Source organism: Parasteatoda tepidariorum, chromosome 2 (assembly GCF_982258835.1).
Source record: "Parasteatoda tepidariorum strain Cologne lab strain chromosome 2, Ptep-v5.0, whole genome shotgun sequence".
In the NCBI taxonomy this organism is placed as follows: Eukaryota; Metazoa; Arthropoda; class Arachnida; order Araneae; family Theridiidae; genus Parasteatoda; species Parasteatoda tepidariorum.
The window spans coordinates 71,567,771-71,595,397 of NC_141756.1; the positions used below are offsets into that span (position 1 = coordinate 71,567,771).

The following is a 27,627-nucleotide window of genomic DNA, read 5'->3' on the forward strand; positions in this document are numbered from 1 at the left end:
GAACAACGAACGTGCAACTCTCGTATTCTTTGACAGATTGTAGCACTACACTATTTCATCTGCGATTCGCCTTGATTCTACGAACAGATTACCTGAGTCTCAAACAATATGAGTGCCGAAACTGCAGATTACATTAACGAACATGCGAAGATTACGAATATTCAGTTTAATAGATACGAGGAACGGGGAAGCCTTTATTTTTATGGTCATTATAACTTTAGGGGCATTAGTTTACTGTTACGGTCAGTGTTACACTTGCAGGTTCTTAGTCGTAACCTAGCTTCTAAATTTTTTACAGTGAAGTAACAAATACTTGTTCAGAATTCACCAATTTTTAACAAACAGAATGTCTATAATGAACATTTCCGATGATACCTTATTACTTGTGAACTCAATAAGCACTATAAAACATTGTATTATATAGTTTTGGGTTATAGCGCTATTAAGTGCCGAATTTTTGTGCTAAACTTCTTTTTTTTTGATATAGAATAAATGTCAATTACATCATTTGAATAAGCTGCAGCTGAAATTTTTATGTCATTTGAACGCATTCCCTTGAAGCGGCAAACTTATTTTTTGGTAACCCTGTATTTATAAGGTCTGTATTTTCATCTTTGCAGTAAGTTCTTAACTTTAATTAATGTATTTGTTCCTTGATGTTTCTATCTTGTTTTTTATTGAATATAAAAATGAATTTTTAACTTTGATCATAATAAATTCCGTTCATAACTTAATTACTAATTTAATCATAAGTATTCAATTAATCTTTTATTTCTCTTTATTTTGTATTTGTTATTAAATTATTCTTTAAAGATAATTAATAAATTTAAACAAAAAGTTCTTTGGCGTAGTTTAAATGTTTGGCAGTTTCCACAGCAAATTTTACAGAAACTATATTTATCTCATACACAAACATAAATTTCCCCTATAAGCATCGAAAATAAAGTGCATAAAAATAACTTAACACAATATGAATTTAAATTTTAAATAAAACGTTAATATTTTTTTTATTGAAAATTTTTAGTTCTTCTTTTTATGGGTATTAATGTTTTACAGTTGATTAAAAAAATAAAGTTTTATGAAAATAACATGAATACAGAATACTGATTTTAAGTAGAAAAATGCTGAAGAAATTTTATCAAGAAATTATAAAGGAAATGTTTTTCTTATCATGGAGAAAATATTAAGAACTAATTAACATATTGCAGACCACATATTCTGTTGACCATCAATATACAAAGTGTTTAGTAATGATTCCTTTTAATCTGGATTTATCAAAAAATAAGTACAAAAAAATATCGCAATATTTAAGTGAGGAAAAGACTGAAACATTATTGAATTCTACTTCTGAAGGAGGCAAGATTAAAAACATCGAAACCAGTTTGAATTGCCTTATATCTTGGAATGGTTTGTAATCATCGCAATTATCGTTTTTCAACTCCTCTGTTTTCTCCAGCAATAAAAAGTTTTAATTAATCTTGTAAGTTCAAACAGGATTCAATATTTTTTTTCATCAGTTTTTTGAGAGGACTTTTTTCCTCGCTTGATTGACTCCTGATAAGTGTACTTTCTTTACTGAAAAAATAGATTTTGGGACGTTTATAATGAAGCACTCTGCGTATTAAGAATTATTGATCCATTTTTAAACACTTTCATAAAAAAAGAGTATTATTGAGAGGGTTAATGGTTAATCTTGAAATATACATGGGTTAATCTTGAATACATGGTTAATCTTAAATACATACAATAGTTGAATTGAAGCGATTTAACTGTTGGCTTAGACTTATTCAGTGATTGTCCTGTTTCACAAAAGATCATAATTTAAAGAATGGCAGAGTATTTATAAAAATTGTATGAAAAATACTAAACTTAGATCATAAGCTACCGTCATTAATTGTTTGAAAATCAAAGACACCAATTAATGTTGCGCGTCGTCAATAAGCTACTTTTTGTAAAATGACTAGGCGTCTCAAGGTTAAGTGATTCCTTAATTTGCTACACTTTTCCTCTCTCTGTTACCATGGTTTTCGCAAATCTAACTTGGAAAATTTTAGCGTGAGGGGAAAGTAAGATCCTTAGCAGCAAAATATTGGTCCCTCATTGGACCAATATTCACGAGTCTTGGCTCAATAAAGGTTCAAAGGAATGTTATTTTCCGATATTGGCCCTATATAGATTTGTCGGATTCACCCGGCATTTTACAGCAATTTTACATTCAATATCGACACTAGGTAGAACTGTCAGACTCACCCGATATTTTAAATTTATTATTCAACCAATATAAGCCCTATATTGGCCCCGTGAAGGCCAATATTGGCTTATATAGGGCCAATATTAAAAACTCTAGACAAACTAATAATGGTCCCTTGGAGCATGCTCATATAGGACCAATATTGGGCTAATTTTCAGCCCATCTGGGGCCAAGGTGAACTTGTTGCTAGGAATATGGCGAAACCATGATAACAAAGAGGGAAAAGTGTGAAGAATTGAGGAATCACACAACTTTGATAAGCCCATTCTATTTACTGGGAGTATAAGAATGAATAATTACTCAATACGATTTAGATATTTAATTAGATTGTCAAAAGTGGAATCACATTCATACTCTTATTTAATTTATTTTATTTATTTATTTAAAAAAAAGTTATTTTTGTTGGATTTGTATGTTTTTGCAAACGAAATTTATGATTATAAATACCATTCAAGAAAAACGCCTTCAGAGAAAGCCTCACAATCAATTTTCAGCCCAAACAAAGTGTGATAGAAAGATGTGCTCATTTTCAGTCCAATTTTTTGCACGTTTAGTTAGTTAATAAAGTAGTAGTTTGCAAAATGCAGGTGCTCTGTGTATAATATTAATCTATTATTATATTTCTGTCTAAAATAGTAGACGCAGAATTTTGTAAGACTAATGATTTGGGTTTCAGCAAAGAATTTATGTGCAACGTACGGGTACTGTCGTATTGAACTTCTTTGCTCTTTAGGAAAAACCATTTCAATATATCCAGATTACTTTAAACATGTTAAAATATTGAATTGATTTTTCTCTGTAATTAATACAAAGACATTAAACTATTTACTTCGTTAGTCATAACGTTGTGCTGAATTTATTTCATGACTCTAAAAAATCTATGCACTTTGAAACCATTTCGAACTTGCAGTAAATAAAATTCACATGATATCTTGCAATTTTATAAAAAATTGTATTTAAACTTTATTAATAATCTATACTACTTAAATCTTTTGTAATAAATTAGCGTGAAAAAAATGAAGATTTAGTTTTTATTATCAGAATTGTAACTCTATGAATTTTGTTAACTTGACTTGATAATTTTAGAATAGCAGTGTTCAATCCACAATTTGACTTCGGAAACACATGTTTAAAAACATAAAATTCGCTGTAAATGTTAATTTTTTTGCTCCAGCGATGCAGATAAAATTTGATGCAGATAATGCATTTTAGAACAGTCTTCTTCAATCTACAATTTCATCATAATTTAAATTAAAATGAATGGAAATTCTTGAATTTGTCCATGTTTTTCCAGAAATTTGCTTTTAAATCACAACACACATATAATGCTTTTTTTGTGCAAAAATTACAATGAGTGGCGAAAATATTATTGCTTTATTTACAGCTTTCTTAATTGTTTCCAGTGTTGCATAGCGCTAGACAAATTCTGACATACAGAAAATTTATATGGAAAATATTATTGCTTGTGTGAAGACATTGTAGTTTTAGTCAAATTTAAATTCAATATAGAACTTTTCTTTATAGTCAACAGTTTAAAAATATATTCTTCAGCAACCCGAGTTTTAAATAATGGTAGGAAATGTAATTTTTACCTAGAAATATGAAGCAGAGTAGAAAATAGTAAATAAACTCATTAATACGGAAAAAAATTGCAAATTCATTCAATTAGTTGTTTTTTAATTATTACAAAAAAATAACCCTTTTCAGTTTTCAGCAATTTTTGCATATTTTAGAATAACTTAAAATCGCATTTCGTCATGTTTTCGTAATATAAAAAAATTTATTGGACTCAAATGAATGTCATAAAACTGCTTAAATGGTTCCTTCAATCAAATTTCTTAATTTTCTGTCAATTTTATCCCAACTACAAGTGGAAATTTAATTATGTTATATAATAGCTTTAGTCACGTTTAGCTAGAGTTATGTTAGATAATAACTTTGTAATATCACAAAAACGGAATATAATCATAGAATGTTAATTGCGCCAAATATTGTCCAATGTATTGGATGCTGGTTACCAGAATAGTTTCATATGTATTAGCTTGGGAGCTCCCCAACACAAGTAAATATTTTATCTATTATATATAATAAATCTGTAAGTATTTAAGTAATTAAAGTGTTTATTTGAAAATAAATAAACGTGTTTTCATCGTTAATAAATGTATAAATATAGGTGGAAACAGTTACGTTTTAGGTAGTTGGAATTCCTTGCTTGAAGTGTGAGCAATAGAGCTACAAAAGCTAAACAGGTTAACTTCAAGTTTGCTTAGCGTAACTCGTTTGTTCGAAAAAAAAAGCTCAAAAACAAAAAACTCGCACTTGAAAAAGAAAAGAGGAAAGAAAAGAAATTGATAAATTTTTAAAAATGTTAACCTCAATTTAAAATTTTTTTTCTTACACCCAAGATCAAAAAATTATATTTTAAACATTAAAAAAATCCTTAAATTTATGTTTCCACTAAATATTCTGAAATTGAAGTAAATAAACTGAAATAGCTTCATTTTATGTTGACAATTTCTGGTGGATGGATTTTATTTATTGTCGATAGGTTGTTGATAAACTTCTTACTGTCTCTAAGGGTATAATGAATATACAATTGAGAAGCACAATTGTCAGTTATTTCATAAATCTAGATTTTGGTCAAATAGCGTATTCACGAAAATGGACACAGCAAAAAACTCGTCTTTTTGGTTTTAAGCTCAAATTTGATAACTATACCGGAAATTGCTTGCTTACTTTTCCTTTCTTAATTAAATACGAAGCATAATCTTTACAGAGCAAAGTCCCGGACTTCAGGATCGAGTGGTACTTTGAGCAGGTGGGTTTCATACTTTCGTCAGGTCTAACTTTTAAAGCGATATCTTCGTGTTCAGAATTCTAAGCGATGAAGTGAGAAATAAAAATCTAAATTTTTGCAACGTTATTTCAAAACCATTATTACAAATTTATAGTACCCGTGACAACATTGTGTGGCGTAACTACCACTACGAAAATTAAACATTAATTCACTGGTATATAAAGACATGCTAACTTTCATCAATCACGAGGTACCTTTTGATAGATGAAGGTTGGTGGCCTCTGCCTCCACATTAGTGACCTCCGGACGTGATTTGAACACGCAGTAACGCCCACTTCGAACTGGTAACGCCTACTTCGTTGGATGGTCCACATTGAACAGTTGACTTGTGACTGCATCATTATCCACCTCCTCACGCTGTTGCTGCTCAGTTTCATTGGAACACACTATACAATCGACTGCTAAAGGCAACACAGGAGGGACTACGACTGTGAAGTTAATACACTTCTCACATTCAGCACTCAAAACACCCAGTGACATTGTGGCGTAACTACCACTGCGAAAATTAAACATCAATTCACTGGTATATTTGTTTATATATATGTAGAAACAACCATCTAATCACTGGAAGAAATCAACCAGTTGGTTACATAGCTAATAATTATTTTTAAAGTCATAACTCTTGAAAGTTTTAGAAATTTAAAATGTGTAGCACTGGGAAACTACGTAACGTCTACCTTTTAAAGTCAAAATATTACAGCAAACTCTTAAAGGTTTCGAATATTTAAATAAATATTAGCAGCACTTAAAAAGAAGGCAATCTATTTTTAGAATTTAATTTCCGCTCAAAAATTTTTTCTGAGAAAAAATATTAAATGGTTATATTTATTAAGGAAATTAATTAGATGAAAAATTTTAGCAGTTAAATAGTAAGAAATGTGTCATGCCTATTTTGGTATGCAATTATTGTTTATTGAACTTAACAAAACACGAGGATTTCAATGCATTAAACTAAATTATTTATAAGTATTTTCTTTCCAAATTGTTTTCATTACCTAAATGAAATAAAATTAAAATTTTAAAAATGAACGGACTTAAAAATTCAACCAATGCTAATAAAATATTTTACTGTTTGTTTGTCGTGAATTTTCAGATGAATTAGTTAATACATAAATATAATTCTTTTCATACTAAAATTATTTTAATTTGGAATATGAATAAAATCAGTTACATTACCATGTAATATAGTATGTAAGTAGCAAATGAAAAAAAAAATTCATCATAATAAATTTTGACTAGAAGACCTTATTTATCATAGTTGCAATCATTTTTTTTAAAACTCTAAATAACTTTTGATCTAAAGATCTGATCTTCACGTTCTAGGACTCAATATTACTGGTTCATGGGGAGTGACTACAAATATGCCAATTAGATAGTTCAGACAATATTTTAAGTTACAAAATCAGACTAAGAAACGGGCGCTTTCTGAATAAACATGCCTTTTTTTGTTTTTTTGACAGATTTGATTTTGTGACCACTAAAATATCGCAATCAGGGAAATCGAGTTCTAATTGCTTGGCTGAGATAGCCTGGTTGGTAGGGCACTGGGTCCATGTCCAAGAGGTCCTGGGTTCGATCCCCGCAGACCAGGGACTCGCAGTGTAGTAACTGGTGATAATGCACTTTTAATCTGTCGAGTCACATAGTTCATGTTCCCATAACAAATCATACCTCTGGGGGTAGGGGAAAGTGGGGTCAATTGTAACAGGGTACGATTGCAACAGAGCAAATATTTCGAGTGTCGGGTTCTAGATTTGGTTCCTAGGTGGCGAACAAGGTGTATTTAATAAATCTACATGTACACCCCTGCTGGCAACCATTTTTATGTACTTTTGAAAGAATTACATCACAAAAGATATTTTCACGCTACGTAAGTACTCTTTTTGGTATTGGAATATTATATTGTAACAAAGTAATTTTGTTTAAACAAATAAAAATTATTAACCGAATATGTAAATGGACACCTTAATTAACAGTTTGAAAAAAAAAGATTAGTTTTGTTAATTAACTAGCATTGTTTTTAACAAATGAAGCTGAAATGGCGTCTTGGGGACAATTGTAACAATAAGTAAAGGGACGATTGTAACAGCTGAAAATAAATAATTTTATGTTTACAAGCCATTACTTAACTCTTTAAGAATCACCAATAGTTTCCTATATCATTTATATTATGTTGCATGTGCATTATTTCATTTGTCACCTTTCACAGCATAAATTAAAATTTTTAACCCCTTAAAGTTTAACCCTTTAGGTCTCTGCTCATCATTATTTTGACTCCTAAAATATCATTACTATTTTGATCAATAAAAAAATATATCACAACTATGATAATACGTATAATTAACTATGTTTTAGTTGAATTTATGAACTGTTACAATTGACCCCGTAAGTGGGGACAATTGTAACAAGTGCACGACTGTCAAAAATTGTTAATAACTGATATAATAACATTTAAAATAAGGTATTTTTTTTTCTAGTAGAGGATAGTCTACTTTACTCGTCTGTCAATTAATACTAATAATATATTGGAATTTTTGTCAGTTAAAAATAGTTAAGTAAAAAATGTTACAATTGACCCCACTCTCCCCTACTGATCCAGAGTTTCCTTGTCTTCTGGATTGGTTCAAAATTACAAGGCTACGGAGTTGAACATTAGCAGTCCTAAACCTAAAATTAGGTCGGTTGTTTAACGACGGTTGTAAAATAAAATGGTTCAGTTAAGAGAGCCATTCAAAGTTTGGTCCCCTTAATGTTAATTTTACTCTTTGCGTATCTCACCATATTTCAAAAAAATTTTAAGCGAATTGAGCATTTTTTACCCATAATTATAAAACTCGTTTATCCAAAGATAACTCCATGCGAAATACAAGTTTTAATATATATCTATTATTTTATTTAGTACCAGTCGAAATATTTTTGAATAGCAAAGTGTGCATTTTGTACATCATTTAAAAAAATGGAATTTTCAATATCAGAATACAAAAGTTGAGCAGAATTGATCGAATAATTCCTGAGAAATCGAATTTAAAAAATACAATTTTTTGAAAATTTGCTTTCATAGGAACTATCCAACCGAATTCTCTCAAATGTTGTATTTTGCCATTTAAAATTACAGTCTTTAAAACGATGTAAAAAATTCTATACGTTACAATTCAAATGTATTTCGACTGGCATTAAATAAAATAACAAAAAATAATAAATATTTACTAATGGTTATATTTTGCATGCAATTACCTTTGGATGAACGAGTTTCAAAATTGTGTGAAAAAGAATTTCAAGTCGCTTACAAAGTTTTCAAGTCATTGTGAAATACGCAAAAAGTAAAATTAGCATTAAGGGGTTCGAAATTTGGACCGCTCTCCTAACAAAGCTATTGGGACCATATTTCCCAGATTGCGACTTATCTTGGGAGTCAGAAATCCGATTCCGTCAACAACAAAAAAAGTATGTTTACTCATAGAAAGTACTTCCTTGTGTCTGGTTTCATATTTTAAAATGTCGTCTGCAGCAATTAATGATCATATTGAGTTTACCCCCTCGAACCATTCAGATTAAGTCCTAAAACGTGAAGATCCGATCATTAGATCAAAGTTATGCTGTGTGGTCCGTTCTTTCTTTTGCGCACTGTACCTTAAAATTCCGCATATACATCACTTATGATTTGTTTTTATGAAAAATATTGTCAGTGGATTCTTTTTTTTCTTCTTCTTCTCTATGAATTATTGTATGATAATAAAAACTATGGTGGATATATATAACAGATGATTGGATAAGGGATGAAAGAGAGATTTAATTATTGCTTCCAACATTGCTCTTATACTATTAGGAGTATTTGTTTACGCTATATCGATTGAAATCATATCCCAAGTCGACAGGACTGGCTGTAAAGAAATTATAAAGTTTTACTGTTTAAAAAGTGCTGTCTTTACATAAACCTATTTACACATTGGCATCGCTGTCTTGACAAGAGGTATTTTTCCTTATGCATTGTTTTTACGTTAAAACTAATAAATTTTGAATTTCAATAAAACTAGCAGTTGCAAAATTAAAAAAGCATAAAGTGTAAAAGAGTGCAAGAGAAATAATTTCCGCATTACATTTTAATTATTAGTTCCATCAAATAGACTTATTTTTCATTGGGTAATATCCTTTCATTTTAAGAAAACTGCAAATGAAGAAAGAACATGACATTGCACGCATTGAAACTTTAAAAGTTAAATTAAAAGAATCAGATAAATAATTTGGACACTTAAAATTTAGAACTCTGCTAACTAATCATCAGAGAATTGTTATTTGTCAAATTAAGATTTAAAAAAAAGAGCAGATATTTCGCTCTAATCTCATCTAACTGAATTAGCTCTTTACAATCACTTTATTAAACTATTTGACCTACACTCACTGTGAAAAGGAAAGAAAATATAGCAATAAAGGACAGTTAAAATTTTACAAACTATGACTTTAAAGTGTCAAGGTCTCCGACGCAGTATATATGAGCTTGAGTATTTCGGATTTTAATTTGCAACTCATTTAATTAAACAATAACGGCAAATTAATAACGTCTAACGACATCGACTAATATCCTTTCAGATAAAATAGTTCTAGAAAAAAATGTTTCAAAAATTTTTATTAAACTAAACGGTTCCCTTAATGAGTCGTGTCATCAAATTAATTTAGGTTGGAACTTTTAAGTTTTTAATTTCAATTTATCTACCTAAACAACATCGTTATTAAAATTTTTGACACAAAATACTCTTATGGATATAAATTCAGAAAAAATTTGTTATTAAAATTGTACTTTTACTTATGAGTAATTATTGTAAAAAATTGTAGCCGATTTAGTAATTTAAATTCGAATATTTAATCTATATAGGATATGAATGTCCTATTGTGTGATAGTGATAGGGCTCAAAACGAAATATTAATATATAAAAAAGGGTTAAAATTCGTAAGTAAGCTAAAAGAATAATTTCTCATTTTAAAATTATCATAAAATCTTTTCAAAAAAATATAACCAGGCTTTGTATACTTTTCTTAATACATATTTTGTGGATTTCTGGTCCTAAAAATTAATTACATGTTTAGAAAATTTGGCACCACCTTTTTTTTTTCAGGCCACAAACCGAAAAAAGAAATATACGGAGCACCCTGAGTATTTTTTGATCTGATTTCGGCGTGCTTAAACCCAATCTTGTCTTAAGACCCTAATCTTAAATATGCTAATTAACCAATCAGGTTTTCGAAGTTACTCAACGGTGATAGGCAGAGCCGGATTATACCTTTCGTAGGCCCTAGGCACAGTCGTTTTTGGGCCCTCCCCTCCTTCCCCCTCTCCTCCCCTCTTTTCAAAATATATGCCAAAATTTTCTTGCATATTTTTTTTTAGCATTTTTATTAATATGGATTTTAATTTGAATACGACATTTTGCGTAGTTTGTAATTCGACAGCATAATACAAGATTTCGTTGAATCCAAAAAAGTAATATATTAGATCATAAGATTCTGCAAAATAATTTATTACCAAAAAATACTATATTTTTATTTGTATCTTCATAATTTTGTGCAAAATACACTTGTTGTTTTTAAAGCTAAATTACTTTTGTCAACAAATTTTTTTCTCCCAATTTTTTCGTAGGCCCCTGAATTTCGTAGGCCCTAGGCACGTGCCTAGTGTGCCTATAGGTTAATCCGGCCCTGGTGATAGGAAGTATGTTAACCGCATGCAGTTAAAATAGTTCTTAAAAATAAAACAGACTTGTGCATATACTAGGACTGGGAGATCGATTCATTGGTGAGAAATGTCGTTGTTTTTTAAATATCACAATAATGGTATTGAAAATATTTTTTCATGATATATCGTGAATAAGATAAATATATTCACGCGACAGATGTCGATCAAAGGTGTCGCAGACTGGAGTTGGGTGGGTATATGCCTTTTTTCAATAATAAGAAATCTCTTAAAGTCCCTCTCAATATTGCAGACAAATAATCATCCAAATAATCACGAATCATCCTTAATTAAAATTCATGAAATTAAAAAAAATGAGAAAGAGATGAAAAAAAAAACGCATTTAAGTCATCTTTTTGAAGACATAAAGAAGTAAGGAATATGTTTTGCTATGCGTGAAATCTAGAGAACTATTGTGACTGTGAATTTCAATTTCAACCCCCTCAAAATCGGACCCTTGCGACACCCATGACATTGACAAACATCGGCACGTAATAAATATAGAAAAATGCCGACACTTGATAAACGCTAAAATACCGACACTAGATTAATAGCGAAAAACAGCGACACTTGATAAATACAGAAAAATATCACCACTAGAAAAATTCTGATACTCCATGAAGAAGAAGAAAGCTTTTTTTTTCATACTATGTTTCACAGTTCACGGCGACAAAACCGTTGATCTTGGCATTATACCTTTTGCTGCTTGCGTGTTTTTATATCTTTTTTCTTTAAATCCGATTTTCCCTTAAAAAATAAATAAAAAGAAGAATTTGTTGGAAAATAACGTTAATTGAATTATACATATTTTATATTTAAAAAATCCATTATCTTATCCGGTCGTTAAAAATTCAGTTTAGATAATGTTCAATTTTTTAAAGTAAACATTTAAGATTTCTCTATATGAGAGGAAAAAAGACTATTTTTATTTGTTGCCAAAATTGATAAAGAGATACAGTTAGAATTCTTAAGTTCTATAAATTATTTCTTAGTTATTTAAAAAAATTGCTTCCATAAATGCTTAAAATATGTTTATTCTAAATTACATATTTTCTAAACTAAATTGTCAGAATTTTTTACGGAATATTTTCATTTTTCACTGCTCTATCATGTATTAAAGTTCTTCATTTTTAATATTTTTTTCTTCATGTATGTGAATGCATTTGAAACTAAACTAAAAAAGTGTTTCAAAGTAATATTTCAAAGCAGAGGTCTAAAAATATTCTAGAATAAAAAAGCCTTAAGTTAATCATACTATTAAGTTAATCATACTAATAATTTTCAAGCAGGCAACCTATGATATTCTTCAGACGATAAATTTCGAGTTTTGTCTGAAAGATACATTTTAACGGGATCTGCAAATAATCATTAATATATTATGGATTTAACATTGTCCATGTAGAATTAATTGTGAATTACATATAAATTTCAGCCAAAATTATCTCAGAACAATCTTTGTCATTTAACAGCTACAAGCAATAGGTAAAAAAAATCAAATTATTATTTTAAATTAATATTTTTGTCTATGACAAAAACTAATATTTGATATGAAATATTTAGTACTTTTTGGTCAACTTTTTCAGAACTTTTCGGCAAGTCAAAAATCGCAAAAAAACGTTGAGCACCACCTGCATCTCACTTTTATTTTTTATTTTATTTATTATTTTAAATACATGAAAACTAAACAAAATAAAGAAAATTAAGTGAAATAAAAGTAATTAAATACCAGAAAATTTTTTTAAAGAAAGTTTCAAATATTTATTATTTTAATTTTCAAATTTGGAACAATAGATATTTTTATAAAGTTTAATGATAATCAAATGGCAAAATAATTAATTTATCTGTAAGCTCATAATTTATGAAGAACTATAATTTTTTTCGCTCCGCAGTTTTATGGAGTTCAGTAAAAATTGTTATATAGAGGCAGAATAATTACATTTTCTTTTATTTGACAACAAATTTCTTTCCGATTGGGTATACTGTAGCCTACGTCACAGGTTGTGTTATTCCTACTAAATTTAACCCATAAACGGCATTTTCTGCGAGCCTAACTTAAAGCCACAAATAAACAAACGAAGTGTTTGATCGTTTAAATAGCTGCTCACCAGATTTTATTGCAGTATAAAGAAAAGTAATTGATATTCGATTTTTGATTAATAATTGATTTATGTGGATAGTGGCATAGAATTTAGCATTGCTTCATGGTAAATGTTATTCCTACTAAGTGGAAGTAGTTGTGTTTTTTTTTTATATTATACCCAATTAAAAGTGCATTTGCATACCATCTTTCAATTTTTTTTTTTTTAATATCATTTCTTGGTTAAAGACTTTTTGGTAAACACTTATCATAACATTTTAAAATTTTCAATGTATTATCAAATTTTGCCACTTTTTTAGAAAGAATATTCAATAATAGCAAGAATGGAAAAATTAGTTTAACTAGAATGAACGCAAAATCTCAAAATCCTTAAAATAACATTATTTAATATAATAAAGTTTAAAATTACACTTTTTTTTTCTCTTTCTCTGATTATAAATCAGTAATTAAGATTAGCTCTTAATTCATAAAAATAACTGTGATTTATATATCAACTTAAAAGACAAGAATGCTTAATTTATGCGTTGTTAAATTCGTACAATTACTCTGTTAATTTTAAAAATTATGATTACTAAAATAGTTATAGGGAAAAAAATGTTTTTTTCCTTCATTTTGACAAAAATATTCCCCAATATAATTAAAAAAATGAATTTAATTTATATTAAAGGCTCCACAAAATATCATAAAATATTGATATTTTCTAATGATCTATCGTGATATTAGAAATTCCGATATCGTCCAGCTTTAGTATGGATGGTTGACGGTGTAAAGCTAAGCACAGATGGGGTTAAAATTCCTCATAAAACGTACGGGTTACTACTTTCGATTGATTTTTACGCTTATGCTTGCCCTATGCCTCTACGTCATCCAATATTATTATATTTGACGTGTTTACCAAACCACAAATGAATTCGGAAGACACTACAAGCATGCTATGATGCGATCCAAAAAATAACCAACGGTGATATTTTACACTAATATAGCCAAGCAAAAGTATAACACACAACCTTACCATTCATTTATGTTGTGAGATTAATTTTCTTAAATTTGTTTAAGGCTTACAACTTGTTAGAATTAATAAAATGCAGAACACTCTTCTGAATGGTAAAATTACGGGTAAATTTAAACGCAACGCAACTCATGATAAAAAAAAAAAAAAACATCCTAGAATATTAGCACATCACCTCGTGACATTCACACAGCGCCTCGTAAGCATATTCTAAGCGGAGAGAGACACCGACAGTTTTCTAGATTTTTTTCCGGTTTTAGGAAGCTTGTTATATTTACATTCAGTCAACCATCCCTTGTTTACATTCAGTTAACCATTCATCATATACAAATTAAGAAGGGCCACTGTCACTGCATGCGGAAATTGCGATCGCGAATTCGGAGATGCGTACAAAATCTTGATTGGACAATTTTTGCATTTTCGAAAGAGCATTTGAGAAGTTGATTATTAAGTGTAAGTGTCTATTACTAAGTGTCTATTATTAAGTGTATCGCTGGTAGGGATTGGGGAGCAGATGCAACTACTCTTAGGACTTCCTACCAGGCTCTTGTTAGACCAATTCTTGAATATGGCTATCCTGTCTACTGCTGTGCTTCTCAATCTAACTTAAACAAATTGGAAAAGGTTCAACTGAGCGCCGCTCGCATCATCACTGGACTGAAACGTAGCTGCCCTTCAGAGATCGTTCTTTACGAAGCAGATCTGCAACCTCTTAACTTCAGAAGGCAAGCTAATTTAGTGAAATATTACAATAAACTTTCCAGTTTAGACCAAGGCAATTTAACTGCTATTTACCTAAATAATTGGACCTGCAATCAAAGGCTAAAGAAAAACAGTCCTTTTAGTCATGTTAAATCACAACTGTTAATCGCTGAAAATATTGAACCTCTTTATCTTCATAGCAATCTTAGTACTTGCTTGGATCTTTCCAATGTTAGTTTCCATGAAAGCCTCCCTACCATGCTTGACAAGAAAGACTGTGTGCCTGACTTCCTCAGACAATTGTCCCTGGAAATCATCAATAAAATCCCTCCAAACGACATCAAAATATTCTCTGATGGCAGTAAAATAGATAGACAGACTGGCAGTGGGGTATTTATTGAAACACCTCGAGAGAACTACACTCTTCATCAACGAAACCCCGATTTCTGCTCCGTCTTTCGAAGCGAACTAATTGCAATCGACAGGGGACTAGAGAAAATCTTGAGTGAAGGGCACCTTGGAAATACTTGGATACTATCTGACAGCCGTAGTTCAATTCAACACCTCAAAAATTGGGCCCTCATTGGAGATAAAACCAGTTTTTCGATCTTACAAAAAGTAAAGCTCATTTCCCAACAGCATGAGGTCCACTTTCAATGGATCCCGTCCCACGTCGATATCCACGGCAACGAGTTGGCTGACACTCTTGCAAAGAAGGGACTAGACCATCCAGTCCCCTCCACCTCAGAGCTTACATACCTTGAACTGTTTGCAAGGCAAAAGTCCCAGAACAAACAAAAGTGGCTGCTTCCACCTATTCACTACTGGTATAAAGCAAAAAGACCAGGACTCTCTTTATCTCTCCCTGGTGACAGGCGAACCAACACCTGCTTATCCCGACTGGCCAGTGGACACCTGAAATGTCTCACATTTTCTGCAAATCAAAAAGTCTTTCCTCTTTGCCCTAAATGCCAACAAAACCAGGCATCACCTGAGCACATCTTGAACTGTTTAGGGCTGGACTGGAATGACATTCATTCCTCTCCCATTCTGGTTTCGGATTTTCTGAATGTCAACGGATTCATTGATCTGGTCTGACCCCGTCAGACCAGATGGGAATTAGCAACAACAACAGAAGTTGAGCAGTGATAATGGTTTTTAAAATGACTGTTCTTTTTTTTTTTAGTTGAGCAGTGAGAATGGTTTTTAAAATGACTATTTTTTTTTATTACGCGTTTTTTCTACGCTTGCGCAGTTTTTTATCTGACTCAGTTTGTATCAACTGAAAATCAGAGCTCAGCATAACAATTGTTTGACCATGTAAGCTAAGAGCTAATATTTTAAGAGCATATATATTCAATAATTAATTCAGTGTCGAGTTGCAATCTGTTGCTTGTTCTGTTTCGTTTGCTTGTCATGCGATTCTTCTCAAGTGAAATATGTATGGATATATATATGGCGGGATATGGAAACATTAAGTTTTAGGTAGTTAATACAAAAGATAATCTTACATTCAATTAATGTGGAACTGAAATTATGCAATAATTTCCCCCCTAAAGATATGTTGCTTTTGGATTGTTTTCCTAAACGCCTATCAGTAATAAATGGGTGTATTATTCACTATTTTGTATCAATTGTAATAAGCTTATTCACGAACTTGACATGTATTGGTGTTTATTTTTTCTTCGTTAATATGAAAGAGAATTTTGTATCAGTTTGTTAATAGTATTTAATTCTTATTTTATAAGTAAAATATAAAATTCATGAATTTTTTAATGTGGCTATCTAAGTTTAAAATTATCTATTAAAAGAAAACTTGGTTCGTTTATAAAATTTTAATGTTGCAAATGACTCATAGATGAGTATCATGCTGAAATATTTTTAATTTCCAATTTTTTATAAGTTATATATCATTATAATTAAATAATAAACAAACATGTTAGGTATCTGTGAGCCTTACAATGAGTATTGGTTAAATGTAAAAAAAGTGTGTTTATATTCAAATTCATTTATAAAATTAAATTTACAATGACTGATTAACGAATTATTTTACCAAGTATCAATTAAAATTTGTAATTTCCTGAAAATTCTATTCAGTAAGAATTAGAATGTATATTGATCGACCAATATTTCATTTGGGGATATTTCCATGTCGTGATCTGTCGAGCCAACTACAATCGCCAAGGTGCCAAATAGATTTTAAACTTGCAAATTTCTTTAAAAAAATTAATGAAGATGTTTACCCGCAGGTGGCTACGAGTTAGACCTTTCGAGTTGGTCCCTTTCTGTGATGTTTTTTTTAGTTTCTTGCTGGCCACTACCCAGAAATTTCCAAGATTTTGGCAGTTATCCTGCCACAGATCACGCTACGGAAATCTCCCCTTTCATTTGTTAAAATTAATCTTTTCATCAATATATTTGCCACCTAATAAAGTAATTTTGAAATAGTTACGTAGGGATTCTAATTATATTGTGGTCCGACTGGTTACAATAATGCCATTCTTTTTGTTTTAACCTATACATTTTAGTTACTTTAAAATGCTTAATTTTTTTAGACTTTAAAAAATAAACTTTTATAAATAATTCTATAATAAAAAATAATGGAAAATAAAAAATAATAGAAAATAAAAATTTAAGAAGAAATATTTCAAATAAGATATATCTTCCTAATAAGATCTTCCTAACAAAAGAAAATAGATTTATAAATAATTCTATAATAAAATATAATAGACAATAAAAATTCAAGAAGAAATATTTGAAATGAGCTATATCCCTAACAGAAAGGTAATGGATAAATTCTTAATGATTTCAAATTAAAATTTTTTTTTAAGTTGTCAACTGTGAAATAATTTTTATTCTGCTGCTAAGTTACATTTGGCTAACCTTAATTTCCATTTGGCATTTATGTTATAGAGTTTTGGGTATACATATAGAGGCTATGTTGTTGGTATCCAACTGAAAATTTTCCTGTGACTTAAAAAAATATGTCCTCGTCATCTTTCTCTGGGATGTACATATAGTGATTTGGTCGAATTTTGAATATTCAGCCAAAAAAATCTGCAAAATACTGAATATTCGGTTGTCAAATAGCAACTTTATTTTAAAAAAGTGATAAATAAATATCTTATTGTCTATAAGTAAGTTTAGTCATTATTGAAAATTAATCAAAACATAACTTATTATTGATATGGGGAAAAGGTAGAAAAAAACAACCTTAAATGGAATTGTTTAAGATAATGAAATATTAAGAAAATTAGAACTATTTAAGATAAAAAAAAAAAAAAAAACTGTAACAACTATTGAAAAAATAAACAAACTCAAGTTGTAAAGTTTAAAAAAAAAAAGAAATAGAAAAAAAATGTCCCTTTAATTCATAAAACAAAACTTTAATGCTAAAAATATTTTATTAAAAAAATTAATTTATTAAATATTATTAATTTATTAAAATTAATATTAAAAATTATGAAAAACATTAAAAATGATAATGTCTATCAGATGGTCTAATGTCTATCATGGTTCAGTATAAAGTAATCTAGTTTCAATTCTTCAAATTTTGCTCTTCCATGTGTCTTTAGGAACATAAATTAACAAGTTTTGAAACTTAACAAATATGTGTAAAAACTATTCATGTTAATGTATAGTAAAAAATATAATAGGTTATTCTTTATTTTAAATCTATTAAAATTTCTCCCTAAAGAACTTTGTTGAGAAATAATTTTCCAAATTATAATTTGCCGAATATTTGACCAAATATTCAGTCAGCTGAATATTCATTACCTCATTAATTTTTCTGTTTAACGAATAATTTTTACAACGTAATTATGATTTTTTTTAACAGAGTGGATTTTGAAATTCAAAAAATATGCAAAATCAACTCACATTAAAAGGGTAAAGGACATGAATTAACAAGTTTTGGAATTAAAAAAATATGTGTAAAAACTATTTCTGATAATAGATATGATTATAGGTTATTCTTTATTAAATCTATTCAATTTTCTCCCTAAAAAACTTTGCCCAGAAATAATTTTCCAAATGATACTTTGCCGAACATTCGGTCGAATATTTGGCCAAATATTCGGCGAAATGGCTGAATTCTAAATGATGGCCGACTATTTGTTATATCCCTAATCTTTCTTTAAAAAAAATTATTTTTTGCAACTTAATTATAATTTTTTAAACAGGGTTTTGAAATTCAAAAAATGTACAAAATGAAATCATGTTAAAGTGGTAAAAACAATTCATTAGTATTTTTTAGTAATATTCCATTATTTATCTATCATAATGTAGAAATTTTTGATGCAACTATTTGCTGTTTATGACCTAAATAACACTATGAGTTATTGTTCAGTTATTGAAAAGAAAAACAAGAAATTGAATTGAAAAAAATAAACTTTGTAACATAAAAATAAGGAAAATAGCTGTGTTTGTTCTGATTTTATTTTAGATCTTTCAATTTTAACTTGCTATTACATTAGACATTTTAATTTTGACTTTTCATATAAAACTCTCATCATTTTTCTGTTGAATAGTAATATTAGAATTGTTGCCGTGTTTTCACTACTGCGTGAGAATGCGAGAATCTCGCATCATGTTCTTTTATTTTCACGCAATAAAAAATTATTAACGTGAGAAGTTCGCACACTCTATTAATCAATTTCAAACTGCACGAATTTTGGAAAGAATTTCGTCTTTTGCCATTTTGAATAAAATCCATTTCGCTTTTCTTCCTTGATCATTATTTTGAACATCGGTCCTTGTTATCTAGCTTCCCTATTTACCAGTATTGTTCAGAACCGGTGCAAACAGCAGAACACCAACCCCCCGAACCACGGAACCCCTTTCAGAACACATTTCTCTGCAACCACATGTTCACCATAGGTGAGGTTTCTTCATGTAAGACATTTGCATTTTTTGTGCATAAATGTAAGATGAACAAATACCTTGTTAAGGCGACATCTTCTACTCCGTAACGGACAAATGAAAATGAAGCAAATGTCGGTAGAAACGGTCAAAACAAAACAAATACCGATATTTTTCAGCCAAATAAATATAATAACTGATGAAAAAGTAGATATAGAACATTTTCCATATGAAGATGCAGCAAAAATATTCAATTAGAAGATGTTAAAAATGTATTATAATTAACGAAATAATTTTTTTCCGAGTCTATTCGTGTTTTTTTTTAATTTTTAGAAATCTCACTTAAATTTTTGAAATCTCACCCTGTTTTTGAGAAAGGGTGAGAAATTCTCTCCCATTTTTTTTTCTGTAATGAAAGCACTGTGTTGTTATTTGAAATAGTACCTATCTGTCTCCATTTCATGCTAAGTCAATTTTGCACTCAACCAAAATGATTACTATGTATTTATCATCAATATATATGTAAAAATGAAGTAATAAATGAAAAAAAAAATGGAAATCATACTTAATTTTAAATATTTCAAACAGTAAAAAATTTAAAATTAAGGAATTTAATATAAATTGCTCCTAGAATTAATAGAAGTAAACTAATAATTAATTGAAGTATAACATGATGGCCATCAGAGTAAATACTTATCAGTGACACTTTTTTCTAATTCTTAGTTATTGTTATGTCATATGAGAAGACCCAATTGCCTTTAATGTGTAGTCTTAAACTCTAAAAACATCCTGTATTGCTGAGAGCATTTATTCTGAGTGTATTAAAGCTTTTCTTTATTGATAAAGTTTTTCAATACCATTCTTTGTGACAACTATAAGTTGTATTTGTCCTTGTCTGTTAAGACACTATAGGTATATAATGTAGCATTTCATATATCAGCAGTGAGTGAATGTATGAGAATGCAATGAGTAGTATCATTTTATTTTAAGATTTACAATTACAATATTTTACAGATTTATTTTGCGTGAACCTCTTTTTCAACTATGGTTCATGAATTAAATGTGTTAAAAATATTAGTTTTCTCTATATTATTTTTGAAAGTTTGTGCTTAAAAAATTAATCAAAAATTAATTTTCAGTTGGAAAAGCTGACCACAAAAGTTTGCCTGACTACCGAGTTCAGTCCAGATAACCTTAAGTTCTTGAACACACAGAGAGCTTAGACATTTGCTTGTCAAGTGATTAAACTTTTATTTGATGGTAAAATGTTTTGGTTGTAGTTCTTTGTTGACTCTTTTGTTTATTTTGGAGGTACTCTCATGTTACAGCTAAGAATTTACTGTAGACAGCTAAGCTTCTAATTATAACATAGTTTAATATTTAATTAACAATAGTGCAAAGTGTTCTTTTTCTTTTTTTTAGGTTTTAATATATGTAAATATTTTATATATTATTATCATGTATCTTTCATTCAGTGTACAAATGTTAACTTATCTCTTATTCAGTGTACAAATGTTATCCTGAAATTCTCATTATTTATATTAAAAATTGTGACAAAATCATGATCAAGAAAGGTGAACTTTTAGTTTTTTTTTTTTTTTTTTTGGTGAACTAGCTAGCTTAAGCTCAAAAGCATAATAGTTTAAACTGTTAAAAATGTAAAAATTTCAATAATTTGGAAGCCAAAATACTTATTGTGCTAAGTAACTCATAACATAAACAGATTCAGTGATAAATTGCATAATTCTAAAAATTGAAATAGTAAATATGTATCAGTATTCATTTTATTCTCAGCAGATTACTCATTTGGTTCTTTTAAAATGCATATTTACATTTCATACTTAAAGTGCACTTTAGGAAAAGATACAAAATAGGCTGATTGTCTGAAGATGTTGTCTACACATATTTAGAATATAGTATCTCAGGTTGTATTCAGCTAAATCAACTGCCTAAATTTGCATTGAGCTTTAAAAATATTTCCATAATGAAAAGAAAAAGCCTCCTTAAAACGTATTGCTAGACAATAGAGCATTAATAATTCCACCTGAATTAAAGAAAATCCTATTTTCTTCCCTTAAATGGGTTTAGTGATTAAATTCTGATTTTAATTGAGCTTTGATGCAGCCACAGTTTGCACATAGGTAGATTTTTGTTTTTACTTCAGTTTTCCTTATTTCTGTTGAATTGAATGCTTACTTAATGCTTTTTTGTAAGGCTTTCTAATTTTCATTATAAGATTTTTTCAAACACTTTTTCACACTAGAAAATGTGTGCACATAATTAAAATACCATAATTGTAACTCATTACATTCAGGCAACTATTTGAAAAAATGTACTGCAGCTGTTATAGATTAAAATTTTAAAAAAGTGGTTGGCAAGATTTCATAAAAGTTGGAGCAAACTTGTTAAATTAGTTAAAACTTAAAAAAAAAAAAATTATGACAAATAATTGTCGTACTGATTACATGTATACTGAATCATCTATGTTTGTGGCAATAAAAAATGGATAATTTCTTTGAAAAACAGAGCAGAAACAAAATAGTTTTGCTACCACTTTTTTTTAACTTTTTTTTATGGATTACAGAAATTTCTAAAACGTATTTTTACATTAACCGCTTGCGATGTGTTAAAAGAAAACCTTTAATTACCTGCTGTACCTATATACTATTAATGAAATAAAAACTAATTTAAGTGCAAAATCATTTCTTAAAATTTAAATTGTTTTATTATGTTGAATAAAACAGTGAAGATATTCATTTAAAATATTAGGTAAAACTCCTGTCTTGCTAATCATAGTTTTGATGACTTTCAGAATTTTTATTTAATTTATTTTAAAATGTAATTTCTAATTTTCATTACACATAGTTTCTTTATTTAAAACTTATTATTTTTTTAAAAAAATTTTAAATTGAAATCTGTAAATAGAATAAAAAGAATTCTTTGTGTAAATTATATTAACATATACTATTAATTTCTTAACCAAATCAGATTTAAATTGATGAAGTTATAGTGTATGTTATTAAAGAAAAACTGCTTAAAGTTTGCTTTAACCTCAAGATTCACATAATTCTCGTGTATGGTGGGAATCATAAATAATGATAATTCTCTAATAACCTATAGTGTGCAGGGAATCGAGCACACTGTAAATTTTAACGTGTCAAAACTTATCTCTTAGTAATTACAGATTTATATTATTTATTTATTTTTATAAATCTGGATAAATTTATATATATTTTTTTCTCATATTGGTGAAATTAAATTTTTCTTATAATCCTGTGTTTTGTATTTAAATAAAATTGCAAAATAGAATAATTAATGTACATTTTGATCTTAATTTTTAATTATTAGAAAAATTCTAATAATTACAAAAAGTCTTCTGCATTTAAAAAAAATTATGGTTTGATAAGTATATAAATTCAATACTCTATCATATTATTGCACATTTTAAAACTGAATGGTCAGCTTCTACATTTGTTCTTATTTTTATTTGATTCTATGATTTCAGGTGATTAATAACTGCTTGCTTTATCTCTGAACCATGTCAACGGATGTCCCTGAAGCTCCTGAAGCTACATGTTTGTGTGCTGGACAGGGTGCTATACAAGCAAAATTGCGACCTGGCATTTGGATTCCTGGTATACGCTCACCACATCTATATGAAGAAGTGTGGAAAGTTTCTGCTAATCCAATAGTTTGCTCAAAAGATATTTTACAAGCAGTGACAAAACTTCATAGGCGGAGCCTTCGGGGAAATGTTTTTACCATAGAGTATGTGGAAGAAAAAGCTGAAAGAAGTGAGATTGAAATTTTAGTATATGCTCGATGTCGTAAAGTATATGTTATACACTTGACCTTTGTAAATGAGGAAACTGGTGGTTGCATTGCGAAAGTCAGGTCTTTTTCTAGTGGACTTTTTGCTTCATGGTTTCCTCTAAATTTCTTATTTAGCTCTATTTTCTTTTTTATTCCATATTATGATTTTGGCAGAAATGCAAATTGGATAAGCATGCTTAAGAGTCAAATTACTATACCTATTGAAATCGTAAAAAAAGGAAGAAAATGTTAATTTTTTTGTTTTTTTTGTTATGCTCCTTGAAAAACTGAAACAGCTTTTAATCATTTCTGTTCAGGATTTATTTCAAGAGATTGTGTTTTGTGAATTTCAATCACAAATTTTGTGTTTAATTTTTTGGTTTAATAGACCATTTTAATTTTTTAATATATTTATAAAAGGTTTACTTAACATGCATACTTAATAATATTACATTATTTTTTTGAAACAAGTTTTTTATTGATATATTTTGTTGAACCTTATCAGAATATATATACCTCTTTTAAAAGAATAATTCTAAATTTTATTATTAAAATTACTAATGAATTTTGTTTTTATAAATTATTTGTTTACGTTAGTTGCATGAAAAGTACAAGAGCTTATTATTACATTTAATTAGTTATTTTTGTCTTGAATGGAAAATTATTTTTAATTATATTTGAAAATCATCAAGATTTATCTTTTTATCAGAATAATTATGATTTTTATTATTATTAAAATTGCTGATGGATTTGATTTTTATGAATTGTTTACATATGGTTTTTATACATAAATTTGTTTATATATAGTTAGTTATTTTTGTTTTAAAATGATAGTATATATTAATTAAATAAAGAAATTACAATGATTTGCCTTTTTAAAGTTTTTATTTTAATTAGGTATTATTTCTTTTATTTTAATCAAAATAATAAGATTTTTAAAGTTTTGCAGCAAATTTATTTGTTTATTTTTTTTTGTTCATTGTAATTTGAATTGACAGTATTATTTTACTACCAATTAAAAATAAAGTAAAAGAATAAAATCATAAAGTTTGTAATTGTTAAGAAAGTATATTAAGTTGATAGAAATCTTTTAAAAATAGTCAAAGTTATTTTGTGGTCAAGCTGACTGCATTTGTCATTTTAAAATTGAAAAAACAGTTTTATCTATTATCCTATTTTTAAAACAACTGTCCTAAAAGTACCCTTTTTTTTAAATTAAAAACTAAGTGTGTGTATAATTTGTATAATTCATTTGGAGGGAGGGGGTAAATTTTCAGTTTATTTTTTAAATGAGTGCTGACATCTAGTCAAAAATAACTATCCTTTAGCACACTGTTTCCCAAACTTATGACTTTTGTGCACTCTATCTATTTTTTCTTAATGCTGTCTACCACTAATAAAAAATTAGGTACTGCCACCTAGTGTATATATTGAGAATAAAATTTTTTCGGGTTTGAAATAAAGATTGTTTTAATCTTTTTAACTTGTTACTTTTGAATATTCTAGCTTGAAAATATGTTTTAGTAAAGCATTTATGAATAAAAAAATAAAGTTTTTTCTTTTGTGTACTACAGATAAATATACTCCAGATTTTCTAATGATCTGCATTGAATATTGTTGTGTTGCAATTTTTTATAAATTGTTAATTGTATGATAATTTTTATAAATTCTTTAAAATTTTAATGAATCTTTGATATAGTAATAATATTTCAAATGATTTTATGAAGTATTCTAGATGCATTGTTAAGCATACAATTGATGTGATTTAAGTCTTGAAATAGTTAACCAACATTAAATGTGTGTTTCAAAATCATCAATCTCATAATAATTGTTCAATATGTCTTTTCTCTTCTGCCCCTCAATATTTTCTTCAAAATTTTTTCTTCGTTACCCTATAATAATTGCCCAATAAGCTTTTCTCTGTTGTCCTAAAATGGTTGCCTAATTATAATTTCTGTAATTACCATAATAATTGTAAGAATTGAACAATTCAACAATGACATTTTCACTAAAATATAGTTTGATAAGTAGACCAATACATTTCAATGAAATATATAATGTCTTTATAGAAACACTTAAACCAGATGCAACTTAGTGAATATTTGGTCAAATGTTGTAGTCATTTTAGACATATTCTGTTTTTCTTTTACTTTGAATTACTTTTTTAAAATGAAAAAGCAGTAAAAATTAAGCTTATTATCAAGGTATGTAACTCTCATACTAATTTAGTGTATCAGAAAATCACTTTGTGACGCTTAGAGCAGCGGAAACTTGGTAGTATATATTTGCAATAAATTTTATTTGTTTGATGATTGTTCAGAATTTTAGTTGCATTAATGAGACCAAATTTAAGACAGAAGTATTTACTATAGTAATGAAATATTTAACTAATAAAATACCAATGCAATCAAATGTCTATGTAATCCATTTTTTCTATCAGGCAGAATGAACCTGGAATATTTAGAACTTGAAATTATCTTGAACCATATATTGATTGGTAAAGCTGACAACAAACTTGAAATAATTGAATATTTTTATTTTGTTAATTAATAAACCCTGAAACACCTCAAGTTAAGTAATTTGAAAAAGTAAACTCTAAACTATAAATATATTTCATGCATTGTTTCATATTTAAAATTTGAAATATGTTATTTGATTAAAGCAGCAAAAAAGAGCACAAATTAAGGTACAAACATTTGATTTTATGAATGAAAATGTATAATCTTGTTAAAATATTTACTATATTTTTCAATGTGAATACCTATGATATTTCCAAAGCAAAGGGTGCAGATAAAACTGCCTACTTCTTTACCATTTATATTTTACGATTAAATTGTATAATAATAAGAAAATTCTGAAATGTGATATTTTATCTGTATGAGTGCCATCAAGAAAAGTTTGTAAATATGTTTAAATTTAATAGTTTTATAATGCATTATATTTATTAAATTGTTTGAAATTGCATAAGCTATTTAAAATAAAATATTATTTTCATATTTAAAATAGTATGTTTATAATGTTTAAAAACAGTACAATCTTAAGCATCACAGTGTCTCACACAAGCATTTTTGTATACACTTTTCAGTCTCTTTGCCAAAAACACAATACTATAAAATATAGATGAAGTATTCAAAAATTTATAGAAATGAAAATAGATAATGTATTTGGATGAAAAATGTTTTTTAAAACGTAATTCAATGGGAAGGACAAATTGAAAAATATCGTATTCCAAAATAATTCAGAAACATTTAATATGATTGATAGTATTTGAATTTTTTATTAACAAATATTTGAATTTTTATGTCTTAATCGCATAATTTTGATTAGATGCATAGGACTATCATACTCTGCATTTAATCATGGAAATTGCTTACTTAAATTGATTATGCAAAGACTTCTATTATCCAAACAGCTTGGAAAATGCAGTTTTAAATGTTTAGATGTATGTATTTCAGCTCTTCTACAATATGCTTCAATTATTGAATTTTTTATTTAACAAATTTTATTTTGTCCTGAAAGCACACAGTGCTTTCGCTATTTTAAATAAATTTTGGGCATGCAAGACTACATTAAATGAAACAAAAATATGCATATTCAACTCAAATGCTAAGTCAGTACTTTTATGTAGATCAGAAACCTAGTATAACTAACAAATACAATTAAGTTACAGGTTTTTATAAACAATTGTGTCAGAAAAATTCTTAGTATAAAATGGTTTCACAAAATATATAACAATGAATCAGTAGTTATAATCGATAGAATTAGAAATCAGAGAATGCAAATGGCGTTGGGATCGGCACACTGTAAGAAAATTAGAAAAAATTCAAGGCAGGCACTGTGCTGGACATCACTAGGTAAGCAAAGGTGGGATACATTTAAAATGACAAGACACAGAATTAGTATGATTGAATTAAAGACAATAAACTTAACATGGAAGGAGATTGCTTGACGACCAATAGGGTGAAATAGAGAGTCAGGTCGAATACCCTATGCTCCTTACGGAGTGAAGAGGTATAAGGAAGATACTTTGTGCTGACAAGTTTATTCTTGTTAGCTAGCTCTTTGAGGCCTTATTAATTTTATGTATAAATATAATATGTTGCAAAAAATATATGTTTAACTCGGGACAAGTTTTCATTGCTGATCTCCTGAATCAGTACAGAGCACTCTCCTCAAAAGTATTGGAGAGCTAATGGCATGTTAGCCATTATTTGACACAATTTATACACAATTGACATACTTTACTTTGCGTTGGACGGACATAATATGCAGAGTAAACATTATATAATATATAAAAAAAGAATTTTTTTTT

The 27,627-nt window shown here is 28.4% G+C and overlaps 1 protein-coding gene across 1 annotated transcript in view; it reads left to right on the forward strand.

Moving 5' to 3' along the window:
• Positions 1–26,318, forward strand: part of LOC107454483 (uncharacterized) — a 34,014-nt gene extending 7,696 nt beyond the window's left edge. Inside the window, exons 3-5 of the mRNA XM_087156619.1 lie at positions 14,427–16,127; positions 20,642–20,762; positions 23,008–26,318. Coding sequence (XP_087012745.1) covers positions 14,427–15,740 — 1,314 coding nt within the window. The 3' untranslated portion in view covers positions 15,741–16,127; positions 20,642–20,762; positions 23,008–26,318. The remainder of the gene's footprint in view (positions 1–14,426; positions 16,128–20,641; positions 20,763–23,007) is intronic.
• The last annotated feature ends 1,309 nt before the right edge of the window (positions 26,319–27,627 follow it).